This window comes from Tenrec ecaudatus, chromosome 15 (genome assembly GCF_050624435.1).
Source record: "Tenrec ecaudatus isolate mTenEca1 chromosome 15, mTenEca1.hap1, whole genome shotgun sequence".
NCBI classification, from domain to species: domain Eukaryota; kingdom Metazoa; phylum Chordata; class Mammalia; order Afrosoricida; family Tenrecidae; genus Tenrec; species Tenrec ecaudatus.
Genome location: NC_134544.1, coordinates 115264004 through 115282493, shown reverse-complemented (window position 1 = coordinate 115282493; position 18490 = coordinate 115264004). Strand labels below are relative to the sequence as shown.

The following is an 18490-nucleotide window of genomic DNA, read 5'->3' as shown; positions in this document are numbered from 1 at the left end:
TAAAAGATTAAAGAGCTCAATGGAATAAAAAAATGTTTAAATTACTTTAAAGCACTGCCTGACTTAAAGGTAAGATAACACTGCTTTTCACAATCAGTGTACTTGGTATATATACCTTGTAAAGGGTATACAACAAAACAGGGTATCTTCCCCTAAAACTACAGCAATCAATATTCCATGGATTGCTACTTTACATTGCTATTTTATGTGCATTGCCAAATTGTGCTATACAGCAGAATGTCCTGTTTATATATTTGCATGTGTTAGATATGAGGAACTGGGTAACAGAACAAAACTTGACTAATTCAGTGTCATTCATGTAGCCCATCCATTACTATATACTAGGTTTGAAAACCAATTTATAATTCAGTAGTTAATTGTAAATGAGACGGAAACGACTGGCTAAACAGGAACACCTGATAATCTAATTACCTGAATATGTCCTGTAAGAAGAGGTAAGTCTCTCCCCCCAATTTTCACTGGTGTGTCCTGGATCTGAATCTACAGAATGAGACAGGAGAGAGAAGGAGGAGGAAAGAAGCACAAGAAGGGAAATGCAGAATTCAACAAACCAACATTTTTCAAAAGACCGTCAGTTAGTCAAAGCTCTATTATTAGCTTCCCCAAAGCCAAAGGATGCTTGAAACACTGGCCAATAGCTAAGATTTCAGTTTCTTCAAATAGAATATCTCACAAATTGAGAGAGCCAACGATGTATCTGACAATAATTGACATTACTGATGCTGTTTATTAAAACACACCATCTCCTTTGAAGCTATTTTTCCATTTTTGAATAATTATAAAAAGGCAGACCTCTATTACCATTTCTCCAGGAATGTCAGGATCTACCCAGAATAGAAAACTTTGCACTGCATTATCATTCTGCACCAATTTCTACAAATTACACATTTCAAGTGATAGGAATTATTACACTGACCGTCAGCGAAGACCTCGTAGAGAAAAAGCAGCCTAAATCAGAATAGAGTTTATCAGTTAAGCCTATGAAAGTCTACCTAATGGCTCATGACAGAGAAATAAGAATAGAGAGAATGGACCTTGGCTATACCAGGGGGCTTCAAAAAGTCTGTGACAAAGTAAAATTAAAACATTGGAATTTTTCCACAAGCTTTTTGAAGCCCCCATGTATTTCCACAGAAGATAATGACTTATAAATAACATCATTTCGATGAGGGCAATGAATGTACAAATGTGCTTTACACAATTGATGTATGTATGGATTGTGATAAGAGTTGTATGAGCCCCTAATAAAATGATTAAAAAACAAACATCATTTCCTCACAATATTATTTTGAGCTTCATATTCTCAATTTATTGACATCTATTTTTCTTTCCAGGTTCATTATTACATACATAAATTTATGGATACAAGGATACACAAGTGTTGAAAACACCACAGGACAAGTAACACCTTAAACTTTTTATTCATAAATTTTTAAAAATAAAGTTAAACATTTATTAATAAGCCTCACTCAATTAAAAGGAGAAAAAACATTAGTAACACTTAGACCAATTCCAAGGTAAATGGGCTCCTTTAATATTCCTATATTCATTTCTAAATAGGAAGATCTGACAACACAATATAAAAATTTATCCATTCAACCTAATCCTAAACACCAGGATTCCCCTTTTTATTCTTGAGATTTAATTTTGTTAACTATGTATAATTCAAGTATTTATATCAAAACAATTGCTAGACTACAGAATTCCTCTTGGATTACGCCAGATTTATCAATGTACGTTGTGTTAGTTCGGGTAAACTAGAGAAAAAAATCCAGGGAGACTCTTAGATGTGTAGTAAAGAGCTTTATATAAAAGAGTAATTATATATTAAGAGAACATTCCAGCCCAGTCCAGTCCAAGTCCATAAATCTGATATTAGCTCCTATGTCTGATACCAGTCAATAAATTCCTCTTCAGATTCATGCAACACATGCAATGACACCAAGTGCAGGAAGATCACAGGCCAGTGAGTCGTAGCTCCTGTGGATTCAGAGGTGGTGGAAGCACCTTAGCACTAGTACGGGTCTGCACATGGCTCTTCCAGCTTCAGGGCTCTGGCTCCATCAGCATGTCTCCATGTGGTTTACAGGAATGTCTTGCAGGGAGATGAAGTAGAGAGTGTGTGTCTCACCTTAAAGGAGGAAGACTGGCGTTCCTAGAATCCTCAAGAGAAGGCCATTCCCACAGCGTAATCATTGACTATGACCTGATTGACAGGCTAGACTCCACCCCTTCACAAGTTGACAAGAGATTAAGTAACTGTCACATACATTCAAGGCTTAATGAAAAGGTTGGCTCATAGGTACCCAAGTATTTGCTAAACTGATTGAATGTTAAAGTTTCTAATAAACTGAATGCATTTGGTTTGCAACTGTATGAATTTTATGAGGAATAATATTTGACATTTCATTCATAGAAAATCCAAAAATTTTAAATAACCTCTATAGTTTAAAAAGCAGGGGAAAAAAAGGGGGGGGGGACTAAGATGTTGTGTGAACAAATTGAATTCAATGTATTACCAAAAACAGATCATATCCTTTCACAGGCTAAAACAAAATGGATAATTTCAGTTTTCAATTTAGTGTAATTTTTTTTGTCCAAATCATTCTTTGAAAGTATGGTTACTCCCACTAACCCCACAAATGTATTATATTGTATTACATTCAAATGTTTGCATTTGGGGCATCTGGGTACAGAGATTTAATTCAGGAGCTAGAATATTAAAATGGCCATAATTGATACCCTTTTTCAACTACTTCTTTCTTCTGTGGGGCGAGGCAACTACTCTCCAGGAGACTAATGAAACACAGAAAGCTATGTAGAGTAAATGATCTGTTCCTGAAAGACAGCAAGCCATAACAAGTAATACTTATCTTTAAAAAATAACATTGTACTTCAAATCATAAAAGAAAAATATGAAAGGTGATTTAAAACGACCGTACTGTATTTTTTGAAAAGTTTCATAATAAAATTTATCTCCCTGAAAATCACCAAAAATGATCGTCCTTTAACAACGTGGCCTTTACCAGTTATTTATTTTAAAGTAAATACTTGTGATAGGTTTATTGTGCCAACCTGGCCAATAGGAACGTGTGGGAATAATCAGGTTGCAGTGTGATTGGAGGGCAAAGAGATAAATGGCTTGGCATAGCTTGCCCCACCCCCACCCCCCATCTTGTCCTCTGCTGTTTGGATCAGAATGCAGCTGTTCTAGCTTGTTCTCTACCTCAACTTACACTACCTGTGTGACAAGCCAACCCATGAATCATGTCCCTAGAGCTGCAGGCTCCTTCGAGACCTGCTTTGCCATACTCCTGGTGTGTACATCGCTTGAGCTTAGAGGCTGACGGACCCTGTAGCCTTGCATTGCTTGAGTTAGATACCCTATCTGGGCCTGCTTCACTAAGCTCTTGAGCTGCTGACTGTTGGTAACCTACCCTGCTGTTTGTTGCCTGTAGGTGATCTCTGCCTGCATTGCCCTAAGGAAGACTCAGCTGCCTGCTTCCGTGACCTTGAGTCAAGAAGCTCTTGACCCAGAAGCCCTGTGAGTTGGACTTCCAGTATATTAACTGTTCCATGCAAGTGAGTTGAACTGAACCCTCTGGACTCTGTGTATACTAATTAGCTGTTATATTCCTTCGTGCTGTGTGTGTATATATATATAAAGAGATTTATATATATATATACATATAAAGAGATTTATATATATATATAATCGTGTCTTGGTTTTATTTCTCTAGAGAACCTGACCTCACACAATACTAGAAAAATTATGTTAACTTAAAAAATATATTTGCTTATTAAATAAGGCAAATCCTTTAATGGTATCCAGAGACTCAGGAAAACAGAATTGAAAAAATGACTAGTGCAGATTTTAGTTTATAAAACCTCAACAAGCTCTACAGCTGCCATGATGGACTCCCAAACACAGAATCTACACCAAGGACAATTTGAATTTGATCACATATCTTCCTGTGTCAGGAGAAAAGTTTCATACACAAATAATAACCAGAAAACCAGTTGCTGTAGAGTTGAATCTGATGCATGATGACCCTATAGGGCAGACCTGTTCCATTTCATTTCCAACCATAAATCTTTACATCAAAGTGGCCTGCCTCATCCTTTCCCCATGGAGCTGCTGGTGGGTTCAAACAGTCAACCTTACAGTTAGCAGCAGAGTCCTTAACTACTGCGCCATCAGTGTTCCTTCTAAGACACAGAAGTATATCCTAAAATGAAAGCTAAGAATCATACATCCACTTGATGACATTATTGTTGGCTTTGGGGACCAGTGAACCAGTGAGTCTTTTTGGACAAGGTCTATATACTTCAGAAGGCTGTGTTTCTATTTCTCAATTCCTTCCGGGTCCAATTTTCCACTCTTCAAGTTATACCATCAAAATACACTATTGGCATCCTCGATCTATTCAAATCTTGTTTCTTCTTTAATGGTCTTTAAATTTTGTAAACAAAAAGAAGTCTGAAGGGCAGGATCAGGGCTGTAGAACGGATGATGTATGGTTTCTTGGTGGTGCTTGGTGGCTAACTGCAAGGTTGGAGGTTCAAACCTATTACTGTTCCATGAGAATTTCTACAAAATTCTCACTGGGACAGCTTGTGCTACCCTCAAAAAATGAACAAGTTCACTGCAGTGATGGGAAACAATTTCATGGCACAACTTTCTTGCTTTTTCCTCAGCAAGCCAATTTTTAACTTTTCTTAATTTTTTTTCTTAATAAGCCCCCTTGATTTTCCTGTGTCCTTTGACAAAAATTTATTAGGACCATGGCCTTGGAATACCAAAAATCAGTTGCTATAACCTGAGCTGATCTCTCTGCTTTGAATTTAACTGGCCCAGCAGATCTCCTCCAAAGTCACTGTTTTGGGTTTCTTCTTCTTTTTTTCTCCAAACCATTTTATTAGCAGCTAATCCAGGTATCATGCCATTCCATAGTTCAATCACATCAACCAGTATTGTACAATTGCTTCCACAACCAGTTTCAAACTTCCTGAACTGCTTGATATCAGCTTTGCTTTATCTCCGCTGGGTGAACTGGACTCTACTTTAGACATACTTGTAACCTGAGGACAGGGTGTCTGAGGAAGCAGAATTCAGCTGTTCCAAGACTGCTGAACTGCTGGTAGGCAGACAGACATGGTCTTGCTACATTAATGTCCTATATGTTATATTAAGATATGTATGATTCCAGCAAACCTGTGACTGACATTCTCAGTGAATATTATCGCCTGACAATTAACTCCCACTATTTGTGTAAGTAGCATCTAGCCATGAAAGGATTGGTTTTGTACAAGTGAATAATAAATCAGGCACTGTGATATAGAGTTAGCCTACACTGACCCAATATCCCTCTCCCAACAGCGCTTTAAAAAATTAGCTCCAGGGGCTGATCAAAGACAGTATTAATAGGAGGTCGTTATGACCCAGAAGGATGACTGATAAGACTCTCTACCATAAATTAACAAGGAGCTTTTGAAAAGGAACCAAAGGCAGATAAAACAAACAAACAACAAAGAAACCAAACCAAACAAAAACACATATATACAGGAATGGGTTTGGGGGGGGGGGGTCACTCAAAATCCTAGCTCCAATTTAAGAACAATTAGTTGTTACATCATGGCCCTGCTCCATACTTGCTCTCAGGAAGGGAACACAGAAGATATGGGTGCTACAGCAAAATGTGGGGAAGACAATAGGTGGTGCCAATGATCAAATAAAATCTGAACCCCCTCTCTGGGAGATGGGCAATGGGAAGGTGGGTGAGGGGAGACGCCGGGCAGTGTAAGATAAGATAAAATAATTATTATTAAACTATTAAGGGTTCAGGAGGAAGGGGGGAACGGGGAGGGAGGGGGAGGGAAAAAAGGGAAAACGAGCTGATTCCAGGAACTCAAGTGGAAGACGAATTTTGAGAATTACGAGGGCATGAATGTATAAGGGTGCTTTACTCAAATGATGTATGTATGGATTGTGATAAGCGTTGTATGAGCCCCAATAAAAAGATTTATTAAATAAAAAAAATCTGGGTCTCAAAGGCTTGTTTCCAAACAAGCAGCCATTTAAGTGAGATGTCAACTAAGTCCACATGGAAGAAGCACACCAACATCAGTCACCAAGAAAATTGTAAATAATATAATCCAAAGTCAATGTTTTGATTGAACTTTTAATTTTTTTTGAATCAACTAATCAGACTAGCACAAATATATTATTGAAAGGACTGTGTGTAGCCAGGCAGTGAGAGGACAGATGTGTTTAACCATGTTTCGTTTGGAATAATAAACTCATCCATGTATCAACTGGAATCATAAACACAAGTAGGATTAACTGAAGGGCAGAGGGATAAATGGCTCGGTGAGCCTCGCCTTGCTTATTCTGTGCCTCAGTTTAAAGGGGTACACTACCTGTGGGATGCCTAGCCTGTGGACTGTGTCGCTGTAAGTTGAGGTCCCTTTAAGCCCACACGATTAGAATGTTCATCTCTGGAGCTGGGGACTGACAGTTGGTGACAGTTGGGGACCTGCCTTGCTGTTTGCTGCCTGGGTATATATAGCCCAGCTTAGAAGGGGACCGGCATCTGGCAGCTCTCAAAACTTGAAGGACTGCTAGTATCTCACTGCTTTATAATTTAACTGTTAATTTATTGTATTATCTATGTGTAATATTATTTAACAGTTTATTTCTTGAATAATATATCTATCTTTATATATATATATATATAATTATATATATATATATATAATTACTAGCAATATATATATAATTACTAGCAATCTGGTTTATCTCTGTAGAGAACCCTGTCCAATACATTTTGGTACCAGGAGTGCTTCTAGAGAAATAAAATATAAATATGGATTTCTGAAATTGGTTTTCCAACCTATTTAGTCTTGACGGGAATACGTCTACTACTCGTACTAATCCATGGTATGAAATAGCAAAGATAATACCTAAAGTAGCACCTAAAGTAGATGACGTGCTGAATAAAGGAGATGCTCTAGGCAATCGTATATTTGATATTTTCCAGGAGTTTTGTGATAATGACAAGTATAGGGAAGCTGGTTGGCTGGTCCTTCGTACAATGGAAAGTGTGATTAAGGAGAGCGATGATCTCAGAGCCTCAAAAGCACGCCTCACGTGCAGACTAACAGATTTGAAAACTTCCATCTGTGCTACAAAGGAGAGCCTTCTCTCCTCTAGTAAAAGAGCTGACATTGCTGAGAACCAGGTCCAGAGTCTCATTATACGAGTGGCTGAATTACAACGGCAGCTGAATTGCAGATCTAGAGTAGTGTCTGAAACCAAAGTAAGGGCATTAATTGGGAAAAGTTGGGACCCTGAAACATGGGATGGGAACATATGGGCTGATGATCCAGAAGAAGAGGATATTGAAATGACTGTGAGTAGCCAGGCAGTGAGAGGACAGATGTGTTTAACCATGTTTCGTTTGGAATAATAAACTCATCCATGTATCAACTGGAATCATAATAGCAAACCTTTCTGATTTACCATCATATGGTCATCATTTTAAAAATTCAAGTCATAAAAATACAATAAAGTAATAAATCATCTAAATACCATGAACAACATTCCAAACACTCCACTAAATACACACACACACACACACACACACACACACACACACAAATTATTCCTCATAGTCCTAGGGGTGCTCTTAAGCAAGCTTTGGACTGCTAACCACAAGGTTAGAGGTTCAAACCTATCAATGTTCCATGAAAAGAAAAGTGAGGCTATCTGCTCCCACAGATTTACAGTCTCGGGGAACTTAACTGGGTCCTTAAGAATCGGAATTGACTCGGTGGTAATGTTTGCTTTTGCTTTTGGTTATTTCTCATTTACTGACTATCTCATAATATGGTATACTGCATGTATGTCCTCTATCTATTGTGTACATTTAAAACGTATGTCTGACCGTTAGGAATGCCACGGGGTGAGGCAAGAGTAACACTGGCTGTGATAATTATGGGTCAACCTGGAAGAGCCATGATTTTCAGTTGTGTGGTAGTTATGTAATGATGAAGCCAACCTCCAGTTTGTGGTCTGATGTGGTCATCCTCCATTTTTGCTTAATGCTTACTTTTACATAACTACCTGGGGCCTTTAGAACTTAACTATGTCAATAAGTGAGGAGTGCATTTATAGTTTAAGTAACCAATGGTTTGATTTGTATCATTACTGTCTTTCCATTATCCTTCATTTTTCCCTAGAATTCTATTTCAAAGGGTAAAATACTATTTATTTATTGGATTTCTTTGCTATATTTTTAGAAATCCAATAGTACTTGACATTTCCCCGTGTTCTTTCCCCTCCCTTTTGTTGATGGCTATTAAAAACAAAGCTGAAATAACATTCTTGAAAATAAATTTTTGCTTTCATCAATAATTATTTATATAGAGTATACCAAACATTTGAAAAAAATATTTCTACGCCACAGGAGTTACTTAATTAAATGTTAAACATTTTAGGTTTTTTTTTATATATGTTGGTCACATTTACCTCCAACAAGATATTCCTTAAATTAAAGGCTTGTTTCCAAACAAGCAGCCATCAAAGTGAGATGTCAACTAAGTCAATGAAATATAAGTAAATCAACTAAGATGTCAACTAAAAAGAACTAAACAGAGTTCCTATTTCCAACTTATGATCTAGGTAGCAATAATATTAACAATAATTTCATTAAACTCGCCGAAAAAATGTCCTGTATGTTGGCATCTACTTCTTAGCTAATTATAATTCAGTCATTCTGAACTACTTGCTTGTATCTTTCAACAACTTTCCTATTTTTAAAAAGTTTTTACCTTGCTTAAATTTAAAATATTGACCATTTTAAGATGAAGTTTATCATGCATATTAAAAAGATCCCCACCTCTGTATCTTTGTCAAGCAGCCCGTGTGGTGTAGTGGTTACACATTGGGTGGCTAACCAGGTTAGAAACCCCCAGCCACTCCACAAGAGAAAGATAAGGCTTTCTACTCCCATTAAAAGTTATAATCCCAGAAAGTGCTACAGAATAGAACAATGTCAAATATAGGGGTTGAAGCGATACATATTTTTCATTTGCAAAATTTATTTAATTCTGGAATTTACTTATTTCTCAAGAGCATAAAAGCTAAAAGGCAGGTGAATTATAAGTAAAATACTTTATTTAGGCCCAGGGAAGTTTATTTTAATGTCTCTGTTGAGTGTGACTGAGTGTGAGTGTGAGCACATATTTGCGTGCATAATGGATATAAAACCATAGCCTTCATCCAGTTTCTAAAATCTACAAATTCAACCTATCAAAATTATATAGTATTTAAATCCATCATAGCTTGCGTTGTGATGGTATGTAATATTTCTAAAATGTAAGAGTTTGTTATGAAACAACTCACTTGTTTCAAACAGTGGAAAAGTAAACTGGGGGGGGGTCTATTAATAAAATATCACTCAGATTACGTTTATCCAATGTCCAAACTTCATGTCTTCCTAATTATATTTTACTCCTTTAAGATAAATTGTTTACCTGATCTAATAACAAAGGCTCTCAAGGAAAGTTTATTCTTTTGAAGCCTTAATTGATTCCTAAAAATGTTACATTTCTCTGAATTTATTAAAATTTCTTCCCTCTAGCTGAATGAAAATAAAGCTTTGGTAATAAAATAATTTAAATTTAAATAAAGTACATGATCTCCATGGAGAAAATGTAGGCAAGATTAAATTTTAAATAGATACCTATAGACACACAATGGCTTTCTTAATAAAGTGATCTTAACCAATAACTTAAGAATATTACAAGAAGGCTTCAGAAAGTCTGTAGAAAATTCGATTATCAGGTAATTCCATTTTTCACAAACTATATAAAGCTCCCTTGTTTTTAAGTATATTTAAGTCATGCTTTAAGCAAAAATCCAAAATTCTGAATATAGAACACTTGAAACAAACAAAGAATATAACCTTTTAGTCCATTTAAAAAATTGTGTTCTTTTTGTTAAGCTGTAGAACATCTTCATATATCCTGGATATTTAATCCTTCCTAACTATATGGTTAGTAAAAACCCAAACCACTGCCAAGATCAAAGCTAACTCATAGCGACCCCTGTGGGTTTCTGAGAGCAAGTCTTACGGAACTAGAAGGCCCAGTCTTTCTGCCGCAAAGCTGCTGGTGGTTTGACATAGGCCACCATGTCTACTGCAGCCTAATAACTACCACACTATGTGGTTACAAAGTTATAATATACTTAATAGCAGCTCATTAACATTCAATGCATGAGATAAAACAACTTTGGTAAATACACTGTGCCCTGCTTTAAAGTCAGCTGTTGCTGCTCCTGTGTTAGGTGCTTCAAGTCACTTTTGACTCCACAGTGACCTTATGCCCAAGAGAACCAAGCACTGTCTGGTCTTGGAACATCACCAAATTGTCATCATATCTGAGATGATTGTCGAAGCCAGGGTGCCAAACCAATTAGCACCTGTTAACTACATCTTCAGAAACAATGTTTTGTTTCTATAATAAAAATAATTGATTTTCAATAAATTAGTGGGTTTAAAATGCATAGTCCCATAAACAAACATTCTAGCTTATACAGATTTTACAAAATGATTAGTTCAGAACTAAAACAAAAAATAGCAATTTATTTTACAGAAGTAACAAGGCTCTAATCTCTTATGGATTATTGGGATAATATCAAATAAGCATTTTTAGTATAGTAACATCTTCAGAAACAAAAGTACTACGAATGGGACTTAAGCAGTTAGCCAGAATTCTTCTTTTTTGTTTTGGTGGTATATATTTATAATTTTTGGTATATATTTAGTTTTTAAATATAAAATGCCTAAAATTTATTTCATTGATACATTCCAGAATGCAAATAACTTTCTAAAATTTACTATATTCTAATGCTTCCATAGCAATGAGTGAATTTCTTTAATTCTCCCCTTAGAAATTAAGTATTGAAATTGGTAAGAGATTTATAATTTGAGTAAGAAATTTTCTACACCAAAATGATGTGAAATATTAAAATACACACAAAGGGAACACACAAAGGGATATTATACATAATAATCACAGCAAAAGACAATCAAGATTTTACCAGAAAATAACAATTATTTAACCTGTGTCTGAATCTCGTTCTTCATTTCTTGACGGACTAATGGAAAATGGGAGTTTCCGTTTCAGGGAAGATTTCTCTTTCATCTCCTTTCCCACATCACTTTGGTCAGTTTTCGGTGTTTTGCTATAGGCTGCAATCTTTTCTTTATTCTATTGAGAAGAAAAATACGAGTAAAATCACCACAGGTTATTAAGAAAAATCTTCAGGCATACACAAAGTAGAAAGGAGTACTGAAAACCATCATTATACAATATACTCAAGATGCAGTCACAATAATTGCACTATTTTCTATACTGCTGGTACGTCCTACTTTCATTTAATAGAACTTTAAAATAGTATTAAATATTCAATATATATAAGAGAATTAACTACACGTCTAAATATAATTACTAGTCAATATATAAAAGTGGAAAGGCTACTCTACATTAACTGATTAATTAGGCATAGTTTATTGAAAAGGTTTTAAAATGATCTATATTAGTAATCCTCAAATGGTCTCTGGGCCAGCAACATTAGCACCCCAAAAACTTACTCACAGTAAACCTTATAGGGCGGAGTAGAACTGCCCTGTGTGTTTCTGAGACTGTAAATCTTTGTGGGAGAAGAAAGCCCCATCTTTCTCCTGGGAACAGTTGGTAGTTTCGAACTGAGATGTTGCAATTAGCAGCCTACGGGGTAACTCATGTAAACTACAGGAACGTACTAGAAATGCAAAATTTCAGGCCATACCTGTAGGTACAGCTACCTGAAAGGCTGTCAGTGGCTCACCCCTAACAGCTGCTCTGAGTGAAAGAGGCATGGAGTATGTCTCCATAAAGATTTACAGCCTTAAAAATCCTAAGGAGAAATTCCACTTTGTCATATAAAGTGGCTTTACATCACAATCGACTTGTGGAAGTGGGTTTGGCTTTGGTGTCTTAGTCTTATTGAATCAGAAACTCAGGAGTGACACCAGCCATCCGTTCACACAAGCCTTCTAGGTGATTCTGATATATGCTAAAGTTTAAGAGCTACTGCCTTTCACTCAATAGAGGTACTGTGTTTTTACCCAAATCAAAATACATGCTCTACAGTTTATTAGCTATGTTCATTTTTTAAATTAGCATAGTATATTTACAAAAATACCTCACACTTGGGGGGGGGGTACAGTTGGCAAACAAATGTTATTTGCATTAAAATGTGGTAAATGTACATGGTTCACATGAGCAAAAGATAATCCATTTGGTTTAGTAAAGTGCCACAGCCCATTTCTTAAATCAGAGAACCGGGATCCATTCTAATTCAATTCGGAGAAAAGACAATATAGCAATAACATATACGCCCATCCCTCAAGCAGAGGTGCCCTAGTGGCACAGTGTATTATGAATTGAGTTGCTATCCGCAAGATTTGTAGCAAGAAGTCACCAGCCACTGTTGGGGAGCGAGATGAGGAAGCCTACCCCCATCAAGAGTCAAACTTGGAAAAACCACAGGGGGCAGGTTCTACTCTGCCCTAATGGATTCTATATGTGGGAAACTAACACTCAGGGAAATAAGACCAGGACTATATTCCCTACCTTATAAAAGATGGAATCTGGAAAGCTGGTATTCCACAGTAGGAAAGCCTCCATTTGAGTAAATCTGAGGGTAAGTTAAAGTCTATTATCCTGCTTTAAATACCATTCCCACAGATTCTCCCCTTAATAGGTATGCTGCCTTAAAGTGAGCACATGGTTGATTCTATCTCCCTGTAGAAGCAGACATTGTCCTTTTACTCTCTTCCCATCGTGACACCAAACCCCCATGTATCTTCCCCCAATGAAGGTACTTCGGTTTCCTCACCTAAGAGCTCAGGGACCTTAATGTAGATACCACCCACCAGGGACGCACGTAACTACTGAATATGCATGTCTTAAGGCTACATATAAATATCCCAAGATAGTAAAGGCTCTCTCTCACTTCTCCCAGGTCTTCATGGTCCATCAAGATGAGCTAAGGTGAGTATGCTATCATAATGCATTTGACTCCTTTATTCTCTCTCCTACCTTTCTAATCCTCGATGACTTCACTATAAGCTTTATAATCGCTGTACATTTGTGCCTTCTGGCCATTCAGTTGCTGGAGGCTGCTTTCCTCTGACAGCTATGATTCAGCCTTGACTTCATGGCAATGAGTTTTGATATGACAGGTGAAATACCCTACCCTAAATATCTTTATCTATTATAAAGTTTGTGGTAGTTACAGAATTTTGAGTCAATTTGATTTTTTAAAAAACTCAACATTTATACTGCAAAAACATCAAACATGTTTTGTCACATTTTACTTGTATTATTTCATTTTTATACCACTTTGTCCATATATCATTCCTAATAAAATATAAACCTCCCACTTCAAAAACTAAAAAAGAAGTCTAGGGGTGACCTTGAGCCCTAGGAAACGCGATGGCGGTGGTTTTGAGGATGAGCGTTTTCCGCGGTGCCCTGGGAGCCCGAGCTCTGTTCCACCGAGCCCCAGTGGTCAGACCTGTGCTTGCCTCAGCATTTCTCTAGGACCGCTCTACTCCAGGAGTGCAGCACATCCACCTGTTCCCCAGTCACCATGCTGGCTCCAAGGCTGCATCTATCCACTGGACTGGTGAGAGGGTGGTCAGTGTTTTGCTCTTGGGCCTGCTCCCAGCTGTTTATTTGAATCCCTGCTCAGCGATGGACTACTCCCTGGCAGCAGCCCTCACGCTTCATAGTCACTGGGGCATTGGACAAGTTGTTACTGACTATGTCCACGGGGAAGCTACCCAGAAAGCTGCCAAGGCAGGCCTGTTGGCACTCTCAGCAGTGACCTTTGCTGGCCCTTGTTACTTCAACTACCACGACGTCGGCATCTGCAAAGTTGTGGCCATGCTATGGAAACTCTGACTTTTTTTACTTCACACCCTAAAAATTGATTGTACACTTCTTTGCCTCTGCTGTGTTATGCCATTCGCCTGTCTATAAGGAGGAAATAACAGATATGTCCAAAGATTAAACCTGCAGAGAACCATATGACTAGGAAAAAGTGTGAGAAGAATTGTATTCATGAAGAAGACTGAGTACCATTTTCTAGTGAGATGATACAGGAACTAACTCTTAACTACTCCCCAACCCCACAGTATAACAAAAGGAATAAGAGCCCTTGCTTTTAATTGGATAGTCTCTAAGTGAGGATTCAGTTGGTTACTATCAGCACGTTATGATTAAAGGTCTTCTGTGTTCGTTCAGGCAATGACGGAAAATGGGCAAGACTGCTAACTCTTAAAGATTTAACAGAAAATTAAAACTGTGCTTAATTGTTGAAAACTCTGCTCTGTTGTGTTGAAACCTCTTACTGATGCCCTAGGGTGAGTTTAAAGTTAGAAAAGTTTGGTAATCTAACATTACTAATTTCTCAATCCCAAGAGTAACAACTTGGGGAAATTTTGAATATAGAGAAGTTCCATTGAGAGAAGAGGTTGCCTTGTAGATTTATTAACTTCTTATTGAGTCCCAACTGAATGTTAACCTGGAAATATTCTTTGCTGATCTCTCAACAAATATAAAATTGTGAGGCAAAAAAAAAAAAAAAGAAGTCTAGGGGTGGAATCAAGCCTGTCAATCAGGTCACAGCCTGATGGTATGTTCATAAGGAGGGTCTTCTCCTACAGAAACCTACATAAATGGAAGAATATCCCATGTTCATGGACAAGAATACCTAATATTGTTAAAGTGTCGATGCTACCTAAGGCAAACCCAAAATAAAATGCAATTCCAATCGAAATGCAACTTCATTCTTTAAAGAAATGAATTAGTAACTCTATTTAGAGGGAACACACCCAGAAAAAGCAAAGAACACCTTAAAAGATGAACAAAGTAGGAGGCCTTGCGCTACCCAACCTCAAAACCTATTATAGTCACAATAGTAAACAGTCTGGCATTGGTACAATGATAGAGACATACACCAATGGAAGAGACTAGAAAACCAGAAACAAGAGCATCAACCTACAGGCAAATAGATTTTTGACAAAGGACCAAAAACATTAAGTGGTCCTGGAAAAAGTGGATCTCCATCTGTAGAAGAACGAGCTATCACCCATTTTGTGCCCCAAGCACAAAAACTAACTCAAGGAGGTTTTGATATTTAAGTGTAAACCTCTTTGGGAAAAAGTCTTTAGCAAAGACACAATGCACAAGGGACTGATGACTAAAATCTACAGAATTCAGTACTATCTCACTAAGGAAAAACAACAACAAATAATCCAATTAAAAAGTGGACAATGGAAATGAACAAAGAATTCACTCACCAGAGAAGACATCAGAATGGCTAACAAATACCTATGGTATTTCTATCCATACCGAAGCCACAAATCAAAACAAAGATGAGTTATCACCTTACACCCACAACCACAGCTCAATTCAAATAAACATAGAACAACAAACGCTGGAGTGGGTGTGGAGAGACTAGAACTCTCTTACACTGCTGGTGGCATAAACATATACCACCATGTGGAAAGTGTTAAGGTACTGCCTAAAATAACTGGGAATAGAAATAGTACTACCCAGCAATACATCTGTTGGGCATACACCGCCCCCCAAAAGAGACACAATACGAACAGACATATGTTCTCCGCGTTTATTGTGGCAGTTTACAAAAGCAAGAACTGGAAATAGTGCAAAGAAACTGGTACATACATACCATAGTGAAATTACTATGTGTCCATAAAAAGAAGTGATCAAACCATGAAGCACCTCCTGACATGGATGGACTTGTAAACCATTATGCTAAGTGAAGTTAGACAATCACAAAAGGGCAGGTATTATATGAGTCCATTACCATAAAGATAAAAAAACAAGACAAAGGCAGGCTTCTGTTCTCAGTTCATGTAGTCTTCCATCTGGACTACCAAATGAGGGAGTGTGCCTGCCTACTTCCCATTAACTGTGTATCTCTCCCTTATTTGAGCATTTTAAAAACCACCTCGAGAGAGGTGGCCTCATTCCAGATGGGCCAGTTTTCCAGGCTGTGGGGAGAGGGAGGTCAGTCAAGTGCTGCCATATCCTACAGCCATCCCAACTAAGTTGGCACTCCTATAAAAGTGCACATGAATTAGAGAATCATCTAGGAATGTGGATCAAGAGGGTGGAGGGCAAGGGTGGAGGCGGGGCACACACATCAAAGAAGGTGATTACATTTCTGATGGTGGGGAAACTGGGTGAGGCAGCCCAACATAGAGGAAAACTAACATTACTTGCCTAGGCCTCAAGGGGAAAATATGCCTGGTATTGTGTCCCTTACTGGGCGCTTTTTCTCCAGCTCCTGGTGACACAGTCAACGTGCTGCAGAAAACTGGGACATCACTCTGTCCTTTCGAGGTGCACCGCACCCTTCATACATCACACCAGAAAGACTGGAATTGAAAACCCCACTGAGTGAACTGAACTTTAACCTTAAACTCACTTGAAATACTCCCTTGAACTAAGAACTAAAATGACCTAGTGGCAGAGCATGCAGACAATCACAATCCCAAGGTTTGGGGAAATGGTGGTCATGGGGCATTGATTTAGCTCGTTATTGCTTTGAAGGTGTTCAATGAATGGCAAGTCAAATCCAACATATACTTGCTTACGGTCTGAGTAATCAGTTTTCAGTCACTAAAGTTTCTAAGCTGAAATGTATTATAGTCTAAAAAGACTTCTTACACATGTTTAAATTCTGTTTCTCAATAGTGTTTCAAATTCTGGATCACTGACTAAAATAACAATATTATCAATAGAATTACCTTATGTCTCTTAGAGATGATGACTTATGATGTTCTCCAATAAAATGATGTCTCTAAAGCGAACCAAGAACACATGTAAACCATATATATAAATAGACTTTGAGCTCTCACTTGATCGTAGACTTAATATAAGAACAATTAGCTCTTGTGAAATGGCCCTGCTCGGTACTCAACCTCCTGAGGAGATATAGGTGGTGAAGTAATCAGATATAACCAGATATCAGGACAAATAGTATCTTGGGTCTTAAAAGCTTCTCTCAAAACAAGCAGCTATCTAGATGAGGAGTCAGCTTAGTCCACATGGAAGAAGCACACAGACTGAGTGACTCAAGGATTGTAAATAATGAAGGGGCAGTACCAGATCCAAAACTCTTTAACAGTTTTATGGAATGTAATGGCTAAGAGTGAAAACTCTAATTTCACCTTCCAGGTCCAAATTCATCACTGTCTAGGGATGTGAATAGCCTTACTATCAGACAGGGGATATTGTAGAGTGGGTTTAACAGCTTTAGTTAGGATGGACTATAATACTTTATTATTAGATCTCCCTTTTGATCCATTTTAAATTCATTCTGATTTTTAATACTCTGTTTTCTTTGTTTCATTTGGTCATTTTCCGGGGTCTTTTTAGGTTTTTGTCTTGGTTCTGTATGTTTTTCGGAATAGGGAAGTCAAGATGGGTGGCTCCATGAAGGCAGCACTGGGACTCGAAAGGAGAGGTTGAAGGGAAATGGAAAGTCAATAGCAATGGGTACAAGAAGGAAGAAAATGTTCTAACGTTGCTTGTGGTGATGACTGCATAACTCTTCTCAAGATGACTGAATTATTGAATTGTATAATGTTAACACTCTCAACAAAACTTAAAATATTGCCATTAAAAATAAGAATAAAAAAGAATAAATTCCATTTTCAAGCAAATCTCATTAAAAAACAGTAAATACTAGGGCTGAAATCTAAATACAATTCTGAAGGGGATATTAAAAAGTTGTAAAATAATGCTATGTTCATTTTTACAAAATTAAAAATTTCAGGCCAAGGAAGATAATTTCCTAGGAAAGTACACATTATTAAAAATTGGCTCATGAAATAAATCGATAACTACTCAAGATAATAAGAGAGCTCTTGTGGCACTGCTGGGTATGTGTTAGACTGCTAGAGCCACAAGGGTGGGGGCTGCAACACACCAGCTGCTCCAAGAGAGCCAGAAATGAAGCCAACTTCTCCAGTAGAGTTTCTTAAACCTTGTAGGGTTTTTATAAGTCAGAATCAGCTAGGTGGCAGTGAGTTTGGTTTCTGGATACAAGACAACAAAGGAGCCCTGTGGGGTAAAACTAAAGGTGGCAATGTGGGATACACATTGGATTGTGAGTTGCAAAGTCAGTCGTTTAAACCTTGGTTGCCACGCAGAAAGGGAAAGACAAAGCTGGTGGCTCCAGTAAGATAGGAAGTCTTGGAGACCCAAAGCAACAATTCTGCTCTGTCCTATAGGGTCACTCTAAGTCAGAATCCACTTGATGGTAGCAGATAGAGATACAAGGCAATAAATTCATAGACAAAAAATTTATATCCCCAAA

General features: G+C 37.6%; 1 protein-coding gene and 1 pseudogene across 5 annotated transcripts in view; one reads left to right on the top strand and one right to left on the bottom strand.

The window, feature by feature from the left end:
• Window positions 1–18490, bottom strand: part of ANKRD12 (ankyrin repeat domain 12) — a 186043-nt gene that overhangs the window by 112643 nt on the left and 54910 nt on the right. For 4 of the 5 annotated variants that reach the window (XM_075533023.1, XM_075533025.1, XM_075533024.1 and 1 more), the window contains exons 3-4: window positions 11151–11298; window positions 433–501 (exon numbers count right to left, since the gene is read on the bottom strand). In XM_075533023.1, the coding sequence (XP_075389138.1) occupies window positions 433–501; window positions 11151–11298 (217 nt within the window). The remainder of the gene's footprint in view (window positions 1–432; window positions 502–11150; window positions 11299–18490) is intronic. The other variant, XM_075533026.1, reaches the window with a different exon arrangement.
• Window positions 13570–14204, top strand: LOC142427783 (succinate dehydrogenase [ubiquinone] cytochrome b small subunit, mitochondrial pseudogene; annotated as a pseudogene).